The 19,454-nt window shown below is 38.8% G+C and overlaps 1 protein-coding gene across 1 annotated transcript in view; it reads right to left on the bottom strand.

Annotated features, from left to right (window-relative positions):
* Window positions 1-10,533: 10,533 nt before the first annotated feature.
* The window catches only part of RNF180 (ring finger protein 180), an 87,115-nt gene continuing 78,194 nt past the window's right edge, over window positions 10,534-19,454 (bottom strand). Inside the window, exon 7 of the mRNA XM_032206405.1 lies at window positions 10,534-10,802. Coding sequence (XP_032062296.1) covers window positions 10,603-10,802 — 200 coding nt within the window. The 3' untranslated portion in view covers window positions 10,534-10,602. The remainder of the gene's footprint in view (window positions 10,803-19,454) is intronic.

Genomic DNA, 19,454 nt, shown 5'->3' with positions numbered 1-19,454 from the left:
TGGATAGCTGCAACCACTGAATTCATGCTTTTTGTAGCAGTCACCTGAAGTCTGTTCTGGCAGTGCATGGTCAGTTTGCAATATCATGTGATGATGCTCCCTGCCATCTGTATGATTTCCTAATGCCATGTGGCATGTTGGCTCCAGCATGGAGCCAGCTATGCTGGCTGTCATCCCTGTGAGGATTCCTGTGCTGAAAGGGGAGTGGAGCACAAGTATCTGGTGCAGTATGGCAGTTGCAGTGCTAGAAAAAAAGGATTAACAAGAGATAGGATTTGTCCATAGCAGCAGGTTAAATACAAGGGCTGTTGACAACTTTTATTACTGAATCAGGACTTAATCCTTTCATTTGGAAGACTTTATTTTCTAGGACTTGACATTTTCTTACTCAGCTTCTTGATTTTAGGTGCACTCTGACTCCTGTTACCGTGCCTTATCTTCCAGGAAGAAACGTACAGGAGTTGTTGCATCTGAAGATTTAAAAAACAAAACAAAACAAAAGCAACAATTCCCTTCATTATGTTTGAAATAATGCTACCCTGCTTTTGAAATCTACCCGCTGCTAATTTCCAAAAAAGCGAGTCATTTCAATACATTTAAAGTGAATTTTTTTATTCAATTACTATCTCAATTGCACCGTCTTTCTAGAATAATGCAGTGTTATGCTTATTATGTTTTTCAAAGAGACAGCTCAACAGTACTAACAAGCATTCTTTTGTACAAAAAAAAAAAAAAAAGAATTTTATGGCTGCTATGATCACATTGCTGATCATTGATAATAATGATAATGGAAAGGTTTCTCAACACTGGATTGCCTTGCAGTATTTGATAAAAATCCTAGATGTGAAATGAATTAATCTTTGTAGTGAGTAAAAAAAATAAAAATCAATCAATCAAACAAAATGAGAAATCACACTGTAATTTATATTTTGTTGCTCAAAGTAACATACTGTCTACTCCATTTGAAGGTTTAGACATTTTCTCCTCTTTCTGCTGAGGGTACTTGGCTAAGCAATATGTGGAGGAATGCTGTCAGTGGAAATCTTCCAGAAATCTCCTCCTTACCATCGTCAAAAAATCCTGAAAAACTTTTAATATTAGCAGTATATGCTACAACAGTTATTTATTTATTTATTTATAAAAGGATGTAGTTAATAACTGCATAGCATGTGTAATTAGCTGTACTTTGACTTAAGTTATGATAATAATCATAACTAGTTACACTTCCCCAAATATGTTAATTTGAATTTGATATCATCTTGTGCTTATAAAAGTGCCTTTCACTTAAGAAGCTCCAAATGCTTGCATGTTGAGCAATATTACTACTAAAATCCTCATAGGAGATTCTGATTCTGTTTTTAGAGATTCAAAATAATGAGAAGTCAGGCTGTAAGTCACTCTAAAAATCAGGGCATTGAAATAATAGGCATTGAATATCAGAATAATAGGTAAAGAAAGTGGAGGGTATAGGAATTTATGCTATTGTTACCATTATGCTATATTTCTGCCTTAAACAGAATTAAGTAACTGTACCAGTACAGCTTCTTAATTTAATGGCATCATGATAGTTTTTGTAGTTCAGGATTTAAGTTATTTCTCAGAGGACAAACAAGAATCTGTGAGTATTAACTCCTAGGTGAATATAATGCAGATTTATCAGACTATTTTTTAGGACATGCTATTGTTTTTAATGAAAAAATGAATTATGTTCATGTGCAATATCTGTGCTCTTAAAGACTTACAAATAATTATTAACTTCTATGTTTATTTAACTCACAAGTCTTTAGAATGATAAAAAGTGGGGTACACTTTTTGAAGATGGAACTAGATAGGGCTATAAATTGCCTGTAACATTAACTTCTTGCAAACATTTTCTACTTGATAAGATATAAAAGAAGATTAACATATTTTTCCTCCCCTGAAGTCTAATTCAAATTATTTTAGAACTAGTTTAACTTCTGACAGATGAAATGCATACATTAGCTAGCTAGAGCCATCTGCAAGGCAAACACATTCTTACCTCACATGTTTCTAATTGGAACGTGTTGTCTTTCAGACACCATCAGATGCCATACTATGACTGGTAATGTATTCTGGAATCATGTACATCCCAAAGGATTTATAATCATCAAGGCTTAAGGACAGTCTTTTTTGAGTTTATTATTTTCACACTTGGATTGCAAGTCTAAACACTATTTCTTGAGTAGCAACCTAATTATTCAAGGAGTTAGTATCCCCCAAACAGGGATTTATTTAGGCAGACTAAGATTACACAGGATTCTTTCTTTATTTTTTTTTCCCACTTATTCATTGAGCAGGATCATTAGATAGATTTTTATGTCAATATCTAGTATCCTTTACTTTATACTAATGTAGTGTGGCTACATGCAAATTTCCCTTCTGCTCAGTTTAAATTCCATTTTCCATCTCAGAAACAGTAGAGTACATTTCACCATTAGCATTTTAATATTCATTTTTTTTTATGACAGAGTAAAAAGAATTTTATATAATTAATTTTTAATACTTGTATCAATATCAAATGACTTATTATGATCTTTTTATTGATGGCATTTGCTCTTTCTGCTTCATCCTCTTGATGGAGGATAAAAGATTGCATGTGCAATATATTTTAAGTGTTTGCTTGATTATATTTTAATGCCTTACCAGAAATGTAGAAAAAATTCATCTGAAGAAAATGTTTGATGGAAAATGAAATATGACCATGCTTAAGTTAAAATGGTATCTAGTAAAGAGTCGTAATATAATTACTTCAGTTTTCTCATCCTTAAACCAAGCTGCAATCTTAAGCCATCACTAATACTGGGTATGACTGGGTAGCAGCTATCACTGCTATACCATTGCATTGCTCCCATTGATTCTGTTGGAATCTATACGTATATCGATATTGAAGTTTACGATAAATAGGCGTATATAAGGTTTATCAGGCTTACAAAGGTGATCTTTAGTTTTTCTGCTTCATATTTCTTTTAAAAGAAGGCCTTATGTTGAGAATGCCAAATTAAATCACCCAGAACTGGAAATTTGTATATAACATCTTTACCTGTAAAAAGTCAGATTTTAGACTAACAAATAATAACAAAAAAGTCAGTTTAAATGATAAATTCTGAATATATATTTCTGACAGTAAGATGATAGTGGAATAATATGACTTGATTTCTTTTGATTCTTTCCTTGTTACTTGTCTGAACTTTACCCTTAGAGAACTGCAGCAGCTACAGATTTCAGTAATTATGTGAAGAAAGATGATCCCTGAAAGTTTGAACTGGTACACAAACAGAGATTGATCATATTGACTCAAGATATGAGCAAGAGAAAAAAAAATACCACAAGTTATTACAGCCAGAGAATTAAAGGTACAGAAAACAACAGAAATGGACTTAAATGTGTGCCAGATTCTTCCAGCATCATATGTTCTACCCAGAACTGTTTCATTGATCTGTCCATTTTTTGAAGGACACAGTGCCGGTCCTCAACCTTACGTAATAACTTCACAGAATTATTCATGTATGAGATTCTCCACTATTTTCACCATCTTCATGGCCTGCTTTTGGACTCTCTCCAGTATGTCCCTGCCTCTCTTGCACTGGGAAGTCCAGAACTGGACAGGGTCCTCTAGGTGTGGCCTCACCAGAGCTGAGCTGAGGAGAAGGATCACCTTCCTTGAGTGGCTGGCAGCACTTCTCCTAATGCAGCCCACAAGACCATGAGACTTCTTGCTGCAAGTGTGCATTGCTGGTGTATGTTCAATGTGGTGTCCACCAGGATGACACCCAGGTCATTTTCTGCAGGGCTGCTTTCCACCTGCTCAGTCCCCAGAATGTATTGGAGCCAGGAGTTGTTTATCACCAGGTGCAGGACTTCCCTTAGGTGAGCTTCATGAGGTTCCTATTTGTCCATTTTTTCTAGTCTGTCCAGGTCCTTCTAGACAGCAGCATGACCCTTTGATATATCAGTCTCCCTGTTTTGTGTCATCAGCAAAATTGCTAAGGACATGTGCTGGCTCATTATCCAGATCATTACTGGAGATGACGAGCAGGATAGGATCCAGTATTGACACTTGGGGTTCACTGATAGTTACTCACCTCCAGGTAGACTTTGTTTCACTGCCCACAACCTCATGAGCCTGGCTGTTCGGCCAGTTTTCAGTCCACCTCATTGTCTATCAATAGTCTGCCTTATTACTTTTTGCTAATGGCATGTCCAAGGAGAGCTTGTTATACTGCTCCACATCTAGCCCAGACCAATCCACAGCATGTCTTGCCTCCTTTCTCTCAGCATATGCTGGGCTATGTGGCTGAACACCAGCAGAATACTCTTGCTGTCCTACCTTCATTTCTTCCTGTAGTCCGCATCTCCCCATGTACAAAGCTGGAATTCCCCAGAAGGACATCTAAAACCTTTGTGGGCAATCTTCTCTTCTTGATCAAAGCCAAACCACAGGATATTTCTATTCAGCCTGCTGTGTCTTCCCTTGAGGATATGAGACATAACCATGTAAGTAGGATCTGTTGTTTAAACCAAGAAATGTCTCCTGCTACATCTGCTACCCCTGCCAGTGCATGGTGATGCTGCTGTCATGAAGGCAGAAGTGAAACAGGAGCATCTCCGTGTCATGGTCATAGAATTTTACTTAGGAAATAGCAGCCTTCTCACTCTGAAGGCAAAAGTACTGCATTTAGGCTCTTTCTATCTTACGTTCATCCTACCCACTGTGCATTAGCGAAAGCCATCTGGTCATCTAACATAACTGGTACATCCTTACAGGAATATCTTAGCAATGCTAAGGTGAGTTCTGTTTTTTGCACCCATTGTAGCACCAGAAAAATAGCAAATGTGTAATTTCAGTCTTCTTTCCCTCTCTAACCTTTCCATCTTACAGGGATTCACGTACTAATTTCACATACTAATTTCTATATTATGAAGTAGTTTGAGCTGTCAAGGGCAAAAGATGTTGAATATAAATTCACAAAAGCAGTGCTATGCAATGAGACCATTACTTGTCATGATAGCTACAATAGTTACTCCTTCTCCCAGAGATTCATGTTACCAGTGCTGCTTTTCTCTAAAAACAACAAAATAAACCTAAACTCTGCTTCTTTGTCATCCTTTTTGATCCCAGAATCAATAACTGTGGTGTAGTGGGTTTATGTGGCAAGGTTTTGGTAGCAGGGGGCCATTGGAGTGGCTTCTGTGAGAAGAATCTAGAAGCTGCCCCATGTTAGGCACGGGCCCCACTGCTGACCAGAGCCAAGCCAATACGTGATGTTGTTTGTGCCTCTGTGAGAGAGTATTTAAGACATGGAAAACAAAACAAAACAGAACAGAACAAACAAACAAATAACAACAACAAAAACGCTGCTCCTCACAGCAGCTGGGAGAGTGAAAGGAGTGAGGAACAGCCTTGCAGGCACCAAGATCAGTAAAGAGGGAGGGGGAGAGGTGCTCCAGGTGCTGGAGCAGAAGTACCCTGCAGCCTGTAGTGAAGACCATGGTGAAGCAGGCTGTCCCCCTGCAGCCCATGGAGTACCACAGTGGAGCAGGGTTCCACGCTGCAGCCTGTGGAGGAGACCACGGTGGAGCAGGTGGACCTGCACCGACGGAGGCTGCCGCCTGTGGAAGACCCCTGCTGGAGCAGATTCCGGGCCGGACCTGTAGCCCGTGGAGAGGAGACCACGCAGGAGCAGGTGACCTGGCAGGAGCTGCTGCCCGTAGGGGAGCCAGCTTGGAGCAGTTTTCTCCTGAGGGATGGACCCCATGGTACACAGCCATATCTGGAGAAGTTCTGGAAGAGCTGCTGCCTGTGGGCAGCCCATGTCGGATCAGTTCAGCAATGACTGCATCCCGTGGGAGGGACCCCACAGCACAGGGGATGAGAGTGACCGAGAAGGAGCAGCAGAGAGGAAGTACTATAGACTGACCATAACCCCCATTTCCCCGTTCCTCTGCGCCGCTTGAGGGGAGGAGGTAGAAGAGGGTGGATGGGGGGAAGGTGCTTTTGGTTTCTTTCCTTTGTTTCTCACTTCTCTAGCTTGTTAGTAAACAGGCAATAAATCTTGCTGTCTCCCTATTCTGAGTCTGTTTTGCCCGTCATGATAATTGTTGAGTGATTTTCCCATCCTTATCTCAACCCTTGAGCTCTTTGCATCATATTTTTCTCCCCCTTTCCCTTTGAGGAGGGGGAGTGAGAGAACGGTTGTGGTGGAGCTCAGCTGCCCACCCGAGTAAAACCACCACACTGTGATAATAGTGTTACTGACATACATAAATATTGTAGGTGTATATGCAGTGTACTGGCAAAGGCTTACCTTAGATCTCAGCTTTTGTGGGAAGGTACATGGCTGTGAAAGGATCTGTTGTGCTTCACAGGTACTACTCTCCGTGCAGATATTGTGCAGAAATTTTTCAAAAAAGCTGTGGATGACCAGGCCTCTGGCAGAGCTACAAATATACCCACTGCTAGGCAAGAAACTCACACACTTCTGAGTGCGTGCACAGTGCCTTTGCCAGTCATAGGCAAATTTTTCAGTCTTGTCCTAGATTTATGCTGCCCTCAACAGTTAATCAGTCTGGACTAAGCACCAGCACTGAATCCTCTGCGTTACCAGAATGTGTAAAGATCCGCACCTTGCCCCAAGATAATTTTTGACAAAACCTGACCATTCTCTGGAAAGTACTGAAACAAACAAACAAACAAAAAAGGCTGCTAGTATGAAAAGAGGTAATCATCATAAAGAAAGTTCAACAGACCCCAGCTGCACCCCAAATAGAACAGACAGCACAGCAAAACAGATATTCACTGAAAAAAATATTAAAATTTAATTCCACCAAGCGAAAGCTAGTACATGGCTGCAAAATATTACAAACAACACAAATTTTATTGCAAACATTTTAATACCATTGTAGATAAGAAAGACAAGATTGCAGAGCAGGATCTACTTGACCAGAAAATTGCTTACAGAAGACCTGCTCTTGCTCCTACAGATATCAACAACATTTTACAGGCGGACTTCAATGAAAACCAGGTTTGAACTTCTGAATTATTGTTGTCTTTTTACAAAAGGTATCATAGAATCATAGAATCATAGAATATCCTGAGTTGGAAGGGACCCTTAAGGATCATCAAGTCCAACTCTTGACACCGCACAGGTCTACCCAAAAGTTCAGACCATGTGACTAAGTGCACAGTCCAATCTCTTCTTAAATTCAGACAGGCTCGGTGCAGTGACCACTTCCCTGGGGAGCCTGTTCCAGTGTGCAACCACCCTCTCTGTGAAGAACCCCCTCCTGACATCCAGCCTAAATTTCCCCTGCCTCAGCTTAACCCCGTTCCCGCGGGTCCTGTCACTAGTGTTAATGGAGAAAAGGTCTCCTGCCTCTCGACACCCCCTTACGAGGAAGTTGTAGACTGTGATGGGGTCTCCCCTCAGCCTCCTCTTCTCCAGGCTGAACAGGCCCAGTGACCTCAGCCGTTCTTCGTACGTCTTCCCCTCAAGGCCTTTCACCATCTTTGTAGCCCTCCTCTGGACACTTTCCAACAGTTTCATGTCCTTTTTATACTGTGGTGCCCAGAACTGCACACAGTACTCGAGGTGAGGCCGCACCAGCGCAGAGTAGAGCGGGACAATCACTTCCCTTGACCTACTAGCGATGCCGTGCTTGATGCACCCCAGGACACGGTTGGCCCTCCTGGCTGCCAGGGCACACTGCTGGCTCATATTCAACTTGCTGTCTACCACGACCCCCAGATCCCTCTCTCAAAATGTATCTCAAAAGAGCAGTAAAAGACAAACAATGTACCTTGTTTCTATGCACTTTTTTTTTTTTTTTTTTTTTTTTTTTGTCCTATGGAGGATGTCTCAAAGTTGCAACAGTCTGAACTATGAGCATTAACCCTTTAAAAGTAATTATCCCCTGGAATTAATAACAAACAATATGAAGTAAAACAGTGTAGGCCAAGAAAGAGTTTGCTGATTAGGTCTTAAAGGTACTGCTACACAGTTAGAAATGTCATACAAAACTGTCACTCTATTAAATTTAGGAAAATGCAGCCATTCCGCAGTCATCAACTCTTGCTCATACAAAAAAGGGCCAATATTACCTTGGATTTTTGACTCTTCTTGTTGCCTTTTTCAGAATAAATCCACGGTAACATGCTATTAAAATTATATAAGTAACTCTTTCTTATATTATTAATTAGTACTTATATTATGTTTCTTATGTCTCAATATATTTCAAAATATTTACTTAAGGATATTTCTTTAGGAGATATCCTGGTTAAATTATTTTAATTTAAAATATTACTGCAATTTCAGACTACGTCAGTTAAGTTAAAGTAATTTTTCATTACATCTCTTTATTCTAGTATATTCTGAGATCAAAAGGTAGAAGTAATTTTGGCTTAGCAGGTAAATCAGTCCCTCTCTTTGCTAAGATAGGCGCATGAAGTTTGTAAGATTAGAGACAAACCAATAATGTGGGTAGAATCCCTGTCCTGGGATAGATGAGAAAACTTTTTAAAATTACTGATAACATTAAAGCATACAGACCTACACATCTGCATATAGCAAAAGATGAGCCTATGACCAAGGAAAACCTAGCTTTTTAAAGGCTTGTTTATATCAATACAAAGGGGAAAATTTACTGAGTGCTTTACTACAACCTTAAAGCTTTTAAAATGGCACGCCTAATGCCACCAGTAATAAAGCCAATCATTTTTAGGCAGAGATCAAACCTTAGGTTAAGATCAAACTAAGGGTACTGCAATTGTAGAAAATGTATTTCTGTGATGACCTTGTCTGCATGGTGATGTTTAATTTCAACTATTGCATCTCCTTAAGCTTGCATATAGTGTAGTTAGACTTGTAATTTTTAATTCTACACATATATTCTCAAAGATATAAAGAAATTATTTTATGCAGCCTGTAAGAAAACTAACTAAACAGTAGTAGCTGTTAAAGTTTCTGGTCCTGATCACTGTATAAACTATAAGAGACTGAGCATGACGGCCCTGCTCCAGCAAAGATGCATAAGCACATGCTTAATGTTAAGCACACTGATAAAACCTCTGATTTCATTCCATTCCAACACATTTGGCAGATGGCACCTTCCATAACACATTTTTCCTTGTTCTCTGCTAGAACAGGGGAGTACACCACCTACTGAAAAAAACACAGGTCTCCCACACAACTCCTGATACCAGAGCAACAATATACATGCTTTTTAAGATCAAACTACAGTGTACTTTATAGATCATGCCCTCACAAATAAGAACTTTCTTGTACCTTCCTGAAAAGCAAGCCCTTTAACTACCTTGTACCATTCTTGGGCACTTGATTCCCACAATAGTTTATAATATCCTCCCTGTAATTTAATAGATGCTTTTCCACTTCCATTTGAAAATATTGTGTAAAGCAGCAAGTACAGAATGACTGCTGAACTTGATGTAGCTTGTACTGAAAAACAGCAATCTTTACATGGAATAGCTATAAAGTGCTTTATAATTCTTTTACATGAAAGGTGCAAATAAATACTGTGTCCTCTTACATGGTCTCCTTGGAGACACATAGTACTGATGAGCCCACTCTTAAAGAGTATCCTGAAATTGTTACAGTCATTTAATAATGATTCAATCACACCTAGATTGAATTACAACTGGAGAATACTCCATTTCTATTATTTCCCTATTATTTACAGGGCATCACAGTTAGCAGACCTGCTGCTTGCCCTCAGTAACTGTCTTGCTTGAGCCATATGCACTCATCTGAATGGATACAAAAGGTACAGTGCTACTCTGGGAATCTGCACAAAAAAGGTCCCTTTAATGTTCAGTAGTAGGGTTTGTTAGTCGATTTCTTCCGATTGCCATTTGCTGAAAAGATGAATTGTCAGCATGTGGTGCTGTATCATTTCTCTTTTTGGTTAATAGGCTCGAAATTTTAGGCACTGAGTACATCACATCCCCACAGCAGAAAGCTGACAGTTCCATCAATTGTCAAAACTTTCTAGAATTTGGATTATGCCAGTGAAATTGCTCCCGTAAATATCTATATAATATATGGTGCAGCACTGCAGTGCTTATCCCCAACAGATCTGACTATAAAAGGCATTTTTTTTTCTAAATATATACAATGAATTGAAGCACCAATGAGTGAGAAGACTTACTTATGCTTACAAAGTGTGTCAATATAGAGTCAACCCCCAAAATGACTCTATGGATCATATTCTGTTATAGTACACAGAACTCTTCTAAGAATAAAAAGTACTGAATAATTCTACGGAGTAATTATTTTATACATTAGCAGTAAAATGCTGTTCTCACCAAAATCAAGGCAAAGCTCCCACTGAATGAAGAATGATCTGGATTTCACATTATTTCTGGAACCAAACTTGACTACTTTGTCACACACAGCAGAAGTATCAAATAGCCTCACAGCATGCTTGATGCAGTCTATTACAGTTCTGAATGATAAAAATGCAACATCAAACAAATATTTTGCCTTCTTTTTTTTTTTCTTTTTTTTTTTTTCTATTCATATTATTGTGTTCACAATTGTTGTTTTCCTTAAGCGTGATTTTTACAGACTAGAAAGGAAAAAAGAAATAACAAAGAAAACAGAACACAATAAATCCTATTACCCAATTGACTGAATAAATGTAGATTATCACCATGTCCATATCAAACCGCCATCCACGGCTATCATCCTCAAAGTCCATGTAGTCCATCCTGTGAGCAGCGTGTGGGAAATGCCTCCTTGTTACAGTATCTGAGCGTCTTCGAAAACCTGCTGAAAAATACACCATGAGATAAACATTGTTATAAAAGTAACTAGATTCAGTAAGACAAAAATACTCCTGACTGGGAGTATTTGTGACTCCTTCTCCCAATTATTCTCCCAATTATTTACAAATCAAATGGAAGCAGGAAATTTCACACCTCACTGCTAGGTTTTCTCACTTCGTTGGACAAGATACTCCCCGTGGACTTGATTTTGAAAGATTTAAAAACTAACTCGTGTCTTCCATGTCTGACAAATAATATGTTTGTCTAGATTTGGTGCTCCCTACATTGTAAGGTAGCTCCATAGGCTTATCTCATCCAGATCTATAAACACCTCTATTTTGGTGCCTTCTTTCACTGGATATGATTCAGTGATCTAGAAGTGAAATGCTTCAAACACTGTAATTCAACTTGAATAATTTTATATCTGGATTCCTTAAGTCTACTTTTGAGAATTCTTCAGGAATCTAGTCACATCCACATATGTACCCACACAGTTCAACAATGCAAATATATTAGAAATCCAAATTCCAGTATTTGAATTTATTTTCAAAACACTCTTCAAAGAAATTCTGCTTGCTTTAGTACTATGTCTCTGCATGATGAATACAAGAAAATGAGTTTTTACATTTCTGTTCGTGCCATAATAAAAATATAGATGCAGATACAAATGCAACTTTTCAAGTACAATTAAAATCCCAACACGAAACTCAATATACTTAATTAATCTAGACACACACACTTCTAATTTTAAACTTTTCTGTTGTGAGACCAATCTATGCTAAGGAATCCTCATAAAGATCAGCATCCAGCATGCCACTAGGGAACAACATTCCTAATAATAAAATTTTAAGTAAATGAGTCATTTGATTTCATGTTTTTGAGTTAGATTTTGAGATACTTGAGCTAAGTCATGTATAACTTTCTTTGTAGCCTATACTATTTTTGTAAGCAATTATGATAACTCTACTGGCAGAACTAAAGCAGAGAGGACATCCACAATGAAAAAATACAGGGACTGATATACCACACCAGACCAATGGTATACTCCATCCAGCTTCTCTTTGTAACAAGTAACAAATGACACAGAAAGGTATAAAGAAACCTCTGTTCAACAGTTACACAACAATCTGATCTCATCTGCAAAAATCTAATTTGAAGAAAGTTGATTTTCATCCTCAAAATAAAAGGCTTGCTGTGTGCTCAAACAGTATTTCTGTGTAGTCACTCTTGGTTTTTAAAAAGGTTACTTGTGCCACACTTTCAAATATGCAAAGCTGAAATCATAGTTTGAATTCTGTAAAGCTCTTAATGTCAAAACTCTGAAGAATCAAGGGCTGGATGAGCAGAAAATATTAGTTGAACAGAAAATTCATTTCATAATGTAAAGCTTTTTTCCTAATATCTTTGAACTCTTTTGAACTTTACTAAAAATATGTTAAAAAAAAAAAAAAAGGTAAGTCATGGTGGCCCATACATTTTGCAAGTTTCATTACTTTGTCTACAACGTCAATCACTGCAACTTTTCTCCGTAGAAGGACTTTTCCATATCTGATCATCTTTGTTGCATGTCTCCATGAAAACCCTCAATTTCTCTCTGTCATTTTGGAGATGTGTAATGAAATCTAAGCAGCTGAGTTAGAGACCTCCCAGTATTACACAGCCTCTGTGATACTCCAAGAACATCTTCATTGCAGGGCCCTGTCAAATGGTCATTTTTTTCCATTCCTCCTAACTTCCCTATGTGGTAAGAGAAATACTATTTAAGTGTATTACATGCATACACCAAGATAAGCTGCTCATGAGGTTAAAGAAGCCTTTAACCATCTGTGTGAGACATCAGTCGGTGGCACAGAAAAGAGTCTGGGGTGTGAGTTGTGAAGGCTGAAGAACTGGCCCACCTGTGAAGGACAAGGAGGCAAGGCAGCTCCTGCTTTACTTGTTCTGTTTTCAGGCTGCTTTCAATCATTATGACAGGTCTTTGCTGAGCTGCCCAAACTCTTCTCCTCTAAACAGATGTAATGGCTTTCAAAGTGAGTAGGGAGAGAGAAAATCTGTCTTCCCTTCACTGTGCACCAGTGCCCAAGAGCATGCATCAGAATGTATTCCTGTTTTACCTACTACTGTGCTGCCTTCTAGTCCAGCTTAATCAAGCCTCCTTGAAGTTCCTCCGTCTTCTGTTTTGGCTAATATAAATAATTGTGTCTAATTGATGTTCATATGACAGTAATTCTCATTTCATAACCTCAGACCTTTTTCAAGATAATTGAAACATCTATTTTAAAAATGTGTTCTAATACAGAACTTTACTGGATTTTCACTATTTTTCTTTTCAGTAGTGGATACTGACTGTGTCTTTGTATTTTTTTTCTGAATAAATATTTTGTACAGAACGTCAGCACAATTGTTTCCACACCCTTTATACAAGAGTACTTTATCTCCTTCCTATACTTTATAATATGGTTCATGACTGTTTTCAGCTCTGGATCCCCCAGCACAAGAAGAACAAGGATATATTTGAACAACTCTTGAGGGGAGCCACGAGGTTGATCAGGGGCTGGAGCATCTCCCCTACAAAGACAGGCTGAGAGAGATGGGGTTGTTCAGCCTGGAGAAGAGAATGCTCTGGGGGGCATAGCAGCCTTCCAGTACCTCAAGGGGGTCTGCAGAAAAGCTGGGGAGGGACTCTGTCAGGGAGTTCAGGGCTTGGACAAGAAGTAACGGTCTTAAACATCAGGATCCCTCTAGTTTCATTATTTTGGAGACTGTACATGAAATCTTCATGTTAGGGAAGGGAGTGATGATGTTTTATGATGATTTTCAGTGACTGCAGGTAGACTAAGATTTACCTCACACCTAAATATGCTATCCTGATTCTTGAAAAATAGTTAAAAAGTGGGATTTAATTACTAAGAGTACATTTAATTACTAAGAATACAACACCACTGAAACTTATGCATGCGTGAAAGCTAAAGATTTGCTTAAAGAGAAGAATAACTGTGCTAGTTTTGGCTGGGATGGAGTTAATTTTCTTCCTGCTAGCTGGTGCGGTGGTGTTTTGGATTTAGGATGAGAATAATGCTGAAATCACACCAATGTTCTAGTTGCAGAGCAGTGCTTGCACAAAGCCCAGGACATTTCAGCTCCTTGTGCTGCCCTGCCTGTGCACCCCCTTTGTGCTGGGGGTGCACAAAGAGATGGGAGGGGACAATGCCAGGACAGCTGTCCCAGGATGGCAAAAGTGATGTCCTATACCATATGATGCAATGACGAAGAATAAAAGGCACTTGGCTGGAGGGGTGCCACTGCTTGGGGACTGCCTGGACATTGGTTGTCAGCAATTGCTTTTTGTGCATCACTTGCTCTATATATTCTTTTATCCCCATTATTATTTTACCTTCCTTTCTGTCTTATCATTTCTCTTTATAGCAACCCACAAGTTTTATCATTTTAGTGATTCCTTCCCCCATCCCACTTTGGGGGAGTGAGTGTATGGCTGTGTGGTGTTTAGATGCCTGCTAGGTTAAACCACAACAGTCCTTTTGGCACCCTGTGTGGGGCATGAACAATTGAGATAATGACAGATCTGACTGAAGTGTATTAAAACAAAATTGTTATGAACATTTCATTAGTTTAATAATTTCTGGTCACAATGTTGATCTTTTTGCTCTCAGAATTGTGTTTGTTCTCAGAGTTGTTTTGTGTAATACTTTACTTGCTGTACTTGTTCCCTGTTGTGCTGTTTATCATCTCTGGGGCTTAGATTAAGGTTAACATATCTGTGTAACACTGGCTTATGACATGATAAAAGTACCAGTTGTGAGACTAATCTGGTGTTTGTATTCAGCATTGCTGTCATCTCTGTACTTCAGGAACTATCTCTTGGAAATTATTAATAATTACACTCTTCACCTTTTCTCCTCAGGGAACCAATCTATGGGGGAAGGGAAGCGTGATACTTTCTCCCACTTCTTTCACTTCCCTTTTTCCTTCCCCTTCCCCTTCTTCACTAGGCTAGTTACAGCAGCTCTTCAGAATTTTGAATATAATTGGGATGTTCAAAACAACATGTTCCTATTGCTATGTCTCCTGAATGTGTTTCAGGTTTTGTTTAAGATTAACCAACTATTTAAGAATACTACCCAGAAACCTGCCCTTATTCAGGATAATTATGAGTGGGAGGGAGTGTGGGAGGCTATAGGCAGGCATCTAGAAGAGTGGGTACCTCCAATGCTTTAGAATTTCACCACTCAACAAGTGCAGAACTCTGACAATCTGGTAAAATGTTTAAGAGGTATGCCGTCACCCTGCAAATTGCATAGGGACATGAATCACTGCAACATGTTGGGGCCTGGCCTATGCGTACCAAATCACACTCAATATTAAATCAACCCTCCACAACAAGCACTTTGGCTAACCCAACCCCTGTGACAGGCCCTGCAGCTGAACCAGAGAAGCAACCCATCTTGTTTAAGAAGGGAAAGGAAGAAGAAGAGGACATGGGAAGCTACTCTGAAGTAGGTCCATCACGGGAACAGGAGGAGGAACAGGTAGATTTCATAAATGATGCAGTAACTGCCTGAACCCTATCCTTAGATGAGAGGTGAGATATGTGAAAAGATTTCAGCTGTCATCCAGGATGTATTACAAAGCATGAGACCTGGCCATGAGGGCATCATGTAGATGGTATGGAATAAGGGCTGGATACTGTCCTGATTTCAGATGGGACCGAGTTAATTTTCCTCATAGTGGCTGGTATGGTACTGTTTTGGATTTAGGATGAGAATAATGCTGATAACACACCGATGCTCCAGTGGTTGTGAAGCAGTGCTGAAAAGTCAAGGACTTTTCTGTTTCTTATACTGCCTTGCCAGGGAGGAGACACGGGCTTCAAAAGGAGATGGGAGGGGGCACAGCCAGGACAGCTGGTCAAAGGGATGTACTATACCACAGGGCATCATGATGAAGAATAAAAATGGGGCTTTTGGCTGGGGGGAATAAGTGGATGGCAGTGTGATACTTAGTTGTCTACCAGGTTAAACCACAACAATGTTATAGAATTCCTTATTTATTTTTTTTTTTAATTTTTTTTTTAACATTATGATGTAGATTATGTTAATTTCAAATTATGTTAATTTGAAATAATATATTTGATTACTTAAAAATAATATTAGTAATTCAGTAATTGAATTCTGAAAAATGTCAGTCTTCTTTAATTATCTACCAAGATGTAATTCACTTGAAAAATACTCATTAAAAAAAAATCTTGATTTCAGTTTTCCTTAACTTCTTTTCTGACACTCCTTAAACATTATTGTAAAATACAAATGTGGATTTATGTTGTTCTTTTTTTTTTTTTTTTTAATTTAATTTGCAAATGACATTAAATTTTAACACTAATGCTGTATCATTCACTTTCCCTTTTAGACATCAATTTTAGTGTATACTATCCTCTCTGGAGGGTCTTAGTCAAGACTGCTACCCATTATTTCTTTTTATTTATTTCTAGACTTACTGTAAAGATAACACGAAATGCTGGAGGCTGTTTTTGGATCAACGGTTTGGGAACATCTCCTAATCAGGGGAATTTTGTAAACACGTAGCTGCATTAGTTTTGATGAAATATTCCTCACCTTCAAGAGGATTTAAACAAACATTATTCTTGATTTGTCTGTGCAATTCACCTTAAGCAAACATGCATTGAGTTTATCATGGATTAGACTTTGTAATGTAATTATTCTACATTCAAGAACAGCAGTTTCAGTCTAGGAAACTAACTATTCTCTAATTGCTCTTGCTATAGAAAGCCACAGAAAAACATAGGTGCTCTATTAAAGATACGTATAGGTACTCTATTAAAGATATGTATACAGTCAGGAGCTGCTTAGTGTACAAGATGTGTAATCTCTGTGGTTTCCCTAAGTGTGAGTAAAGCTATTGAATGTTGACAGCTCGTTATATGGATAGGTTTTAAATCCATTTACCAACTGTTAATTGATTAAACTTCAGGTGAAATTGTAAATAGTACAACTCTTCTGTAAACTGAATTATTGAACTTAACAGAGGCTAAGAAAGGTCAACATCTGTTTCTTTATCCTGACTATATTACAAAAAAATCTTAGGTACAGTACTGAAGCAGGTCAAATTTAGAAACCCTATATGATCATGCACAAAGTTTACTGCAGACACTATGATCCATACTGTGACTACTGTCTTCAGTAAGTTGTGACATGAAAATTACCTTCAGATGTCTCTCTCTCTAGCTAGAGTTGAAATATGCTGTCTCTGCATCTCATTCTAGCCATCTGCAGATAAAAACTGAGAGCTGTAAAGTTCCTTATAAAGTGTACAGCAACATGCAGTATGGGGTTGAATTAGGAAGCAGAAGAGCTGACAGAGCTCCAAAACACTCCTAAAATATTTTCTTCTTTTTTAAAAAAGCAAACTCTACATTATTTGGCAATTACATTTCCTAAATCATTTCTACATAGGCATATATTTGTTAAAACATACACCTTAATTTTTTGTGCATGCCTGTTTGCTGTACACTGAACAAGAATGTCCAGTCAAATCATATGCATATGCATGCACAGTGTCCGCAGAGTCTGACAGACTGCTAGTAGAAACCTGTTGCTGGATAACAAAAGCAATGTTGTGTGCACATCACACTTTTATAATGACAGTGTGCATATCAAAAAAGATTTTCACCAGAACATGAACAGGCACATCTGTTGCATGTGTTACTGCCAAAGTTTTTGCAGCCTCCTGTTGAGGTACTAGCTCAAAATAAGGCTGCAAACAGTTAAAAATATCCTCCTGATTTTATAAGTTGGCGGAACTCAGTTTGCTATGACTGAAGAAGGTAAGATGTGAGAAGGAAAGGTTTCCTTTAAAAATGTGCATTTATAACCTGCAAGTTACATTAACTGTTTATCCTGTAAGAGCTCATGTAAGATTAGATTACATGAGAACAAATTTATCAAATACCAAAGTAATTTTAACCCAGTCTCCTATTTCTTATATGACCAGCAGCAAACAGACAGATCTGATAGGCTAAGAAAAAAGGAAAGAACAGATTGACACCTTCCCCTGTGCATCCTTGCAGAAACCAGCAGCTTAGGGCCCCAGCACTTTGGAAGTTGTGTTCAGAACAATGCATTAAAATATCATTGACAGGACTTTCTTTCCTGAAATGCCTGAAAGCATATCAGTACTTTTCAACCAGATCTCGCATTGACCTCACTTACTGCACTTTTTGTCCCTTAGTAGAGTAATCTCAGAGCAAACAAATTGATTTCACTTTGGGTGAAACTAAACCAGAAGATGAGCTCCAGGAGCTCTGATATGCACTGGTAATGTGCTCCAACCACTAATGGGCATTCATTCCATGGGATCAGAAGTAAGCAATTCCTCTCTTCCCTAAAATGCAAATGTAGACATATGGTCCTCGGTGACAACTGTTTGCCCCATCTTTTGTAGCTGATTTAATTACAAATGTAAGAACACTTCTGAGACAGTGAACAATCTTTCCTAAAACATCTTTATGCCATTCATAATTTTAGAGACCTCTTGAACATTTTCTGTAATCTTTTCCAAATGAAAAAGTTGAAGACTTCCTCTGCATGGAAAAAGCTTTCAAAATTCAGTGCATTCTTTCTGTATTATGCCTCATTCTGCATTATCCTTCAAGATAATGGAATTCAAAATTATATAAAAAAATAGAGATGTGGAATCACCACAAATCTAGGTAACAGCATGCTGTTTTCTATTTTGTTATGAATGTAATAATTCCCATTTGCTTTCTGACTATAGCTATGCATTGAATGTTTTCAGAAAACTAACCACAACATTAACCAGATCTCTTAAAAGGCAATACATTATTTACAGCTCAAGAGACTGCATAGTCTCTGTGGGCAGCTGCTCCACCACTCAAATGTCCTCCTAGCGAAAACATTTGTCTTAATTGCAGTATGAACCTTTCATGTCCTCATCCTTCTGTCATGAAGAGGTGGCTCTGTCCTCATGGTGGCCTTCTTAAAGGTATTGCAGTGTTGCCTTGACATACCTCTGAAAGCCCTCCCTTTTCCAAACTAAACAAGCCCAGTTCCCTCAGCCTCTCCTTGCAGGGCAGGTTGCTCCAGCCCCCTTAACAATTTGGTGTCCCTCTGCGAAGCCTTCTCTAATTTATCAACTTCCTTCCAAGGAATGTTTTGTGCCCAATTGGGGGCACCAAAATTGCAGTACTGTAGGTGTGGCCTGATGAATAGCAGGGGATAACAACTTCCCTCATCTATTGGCTTTGCTTGTGTTTATACAGCTCAGGGTACTGTTGGGCTTCTTTGCTGCCAGGGCACACCGCCAGCTGTTGCTCAGCTTGCCCTCCAACAGGATGACCAGGCCCTTTCCACAGTAGATCTCCAGTGAGTACCCAGCCTGTGTCACTGCCAGGGGCTTCTCCCTCGCAGGTGAAGGACAATGCATTTGTTGTTGAGTTTCACAAGGTTCCTTTAAGCCCATTCCTCCAGCCCATCTAAATCTCTCTGAATGGCAGCCCTGCCTTTGAATCTGTCTGATAGTCCTTCAATGTACTGTCATCTGCAGACCTGAAGACAGGCAATTCTGCTGCCTCCTCCAAGTCACTGATAGAGAAAACTCT

The sequence above is a fragment of the Aythya fuligula genome, chromosome Z, assembly GCF_009819795.1.
Source record: "Aythya fuligula isolate bAytFul2 chromosome Z, bAytFul2.pri, whole genome shotgun sequence".
NCBI lineage: Eukaryota > Metazoa > Chordata > Aves > Anseriformes > Anatidae > Aythya > Aythya fuligula.
The sequence above is the reverse complement of the archived record's forward strand: the minus strand, read 5'-3'. Positions and strand labels throughout refer to the sequence as shown.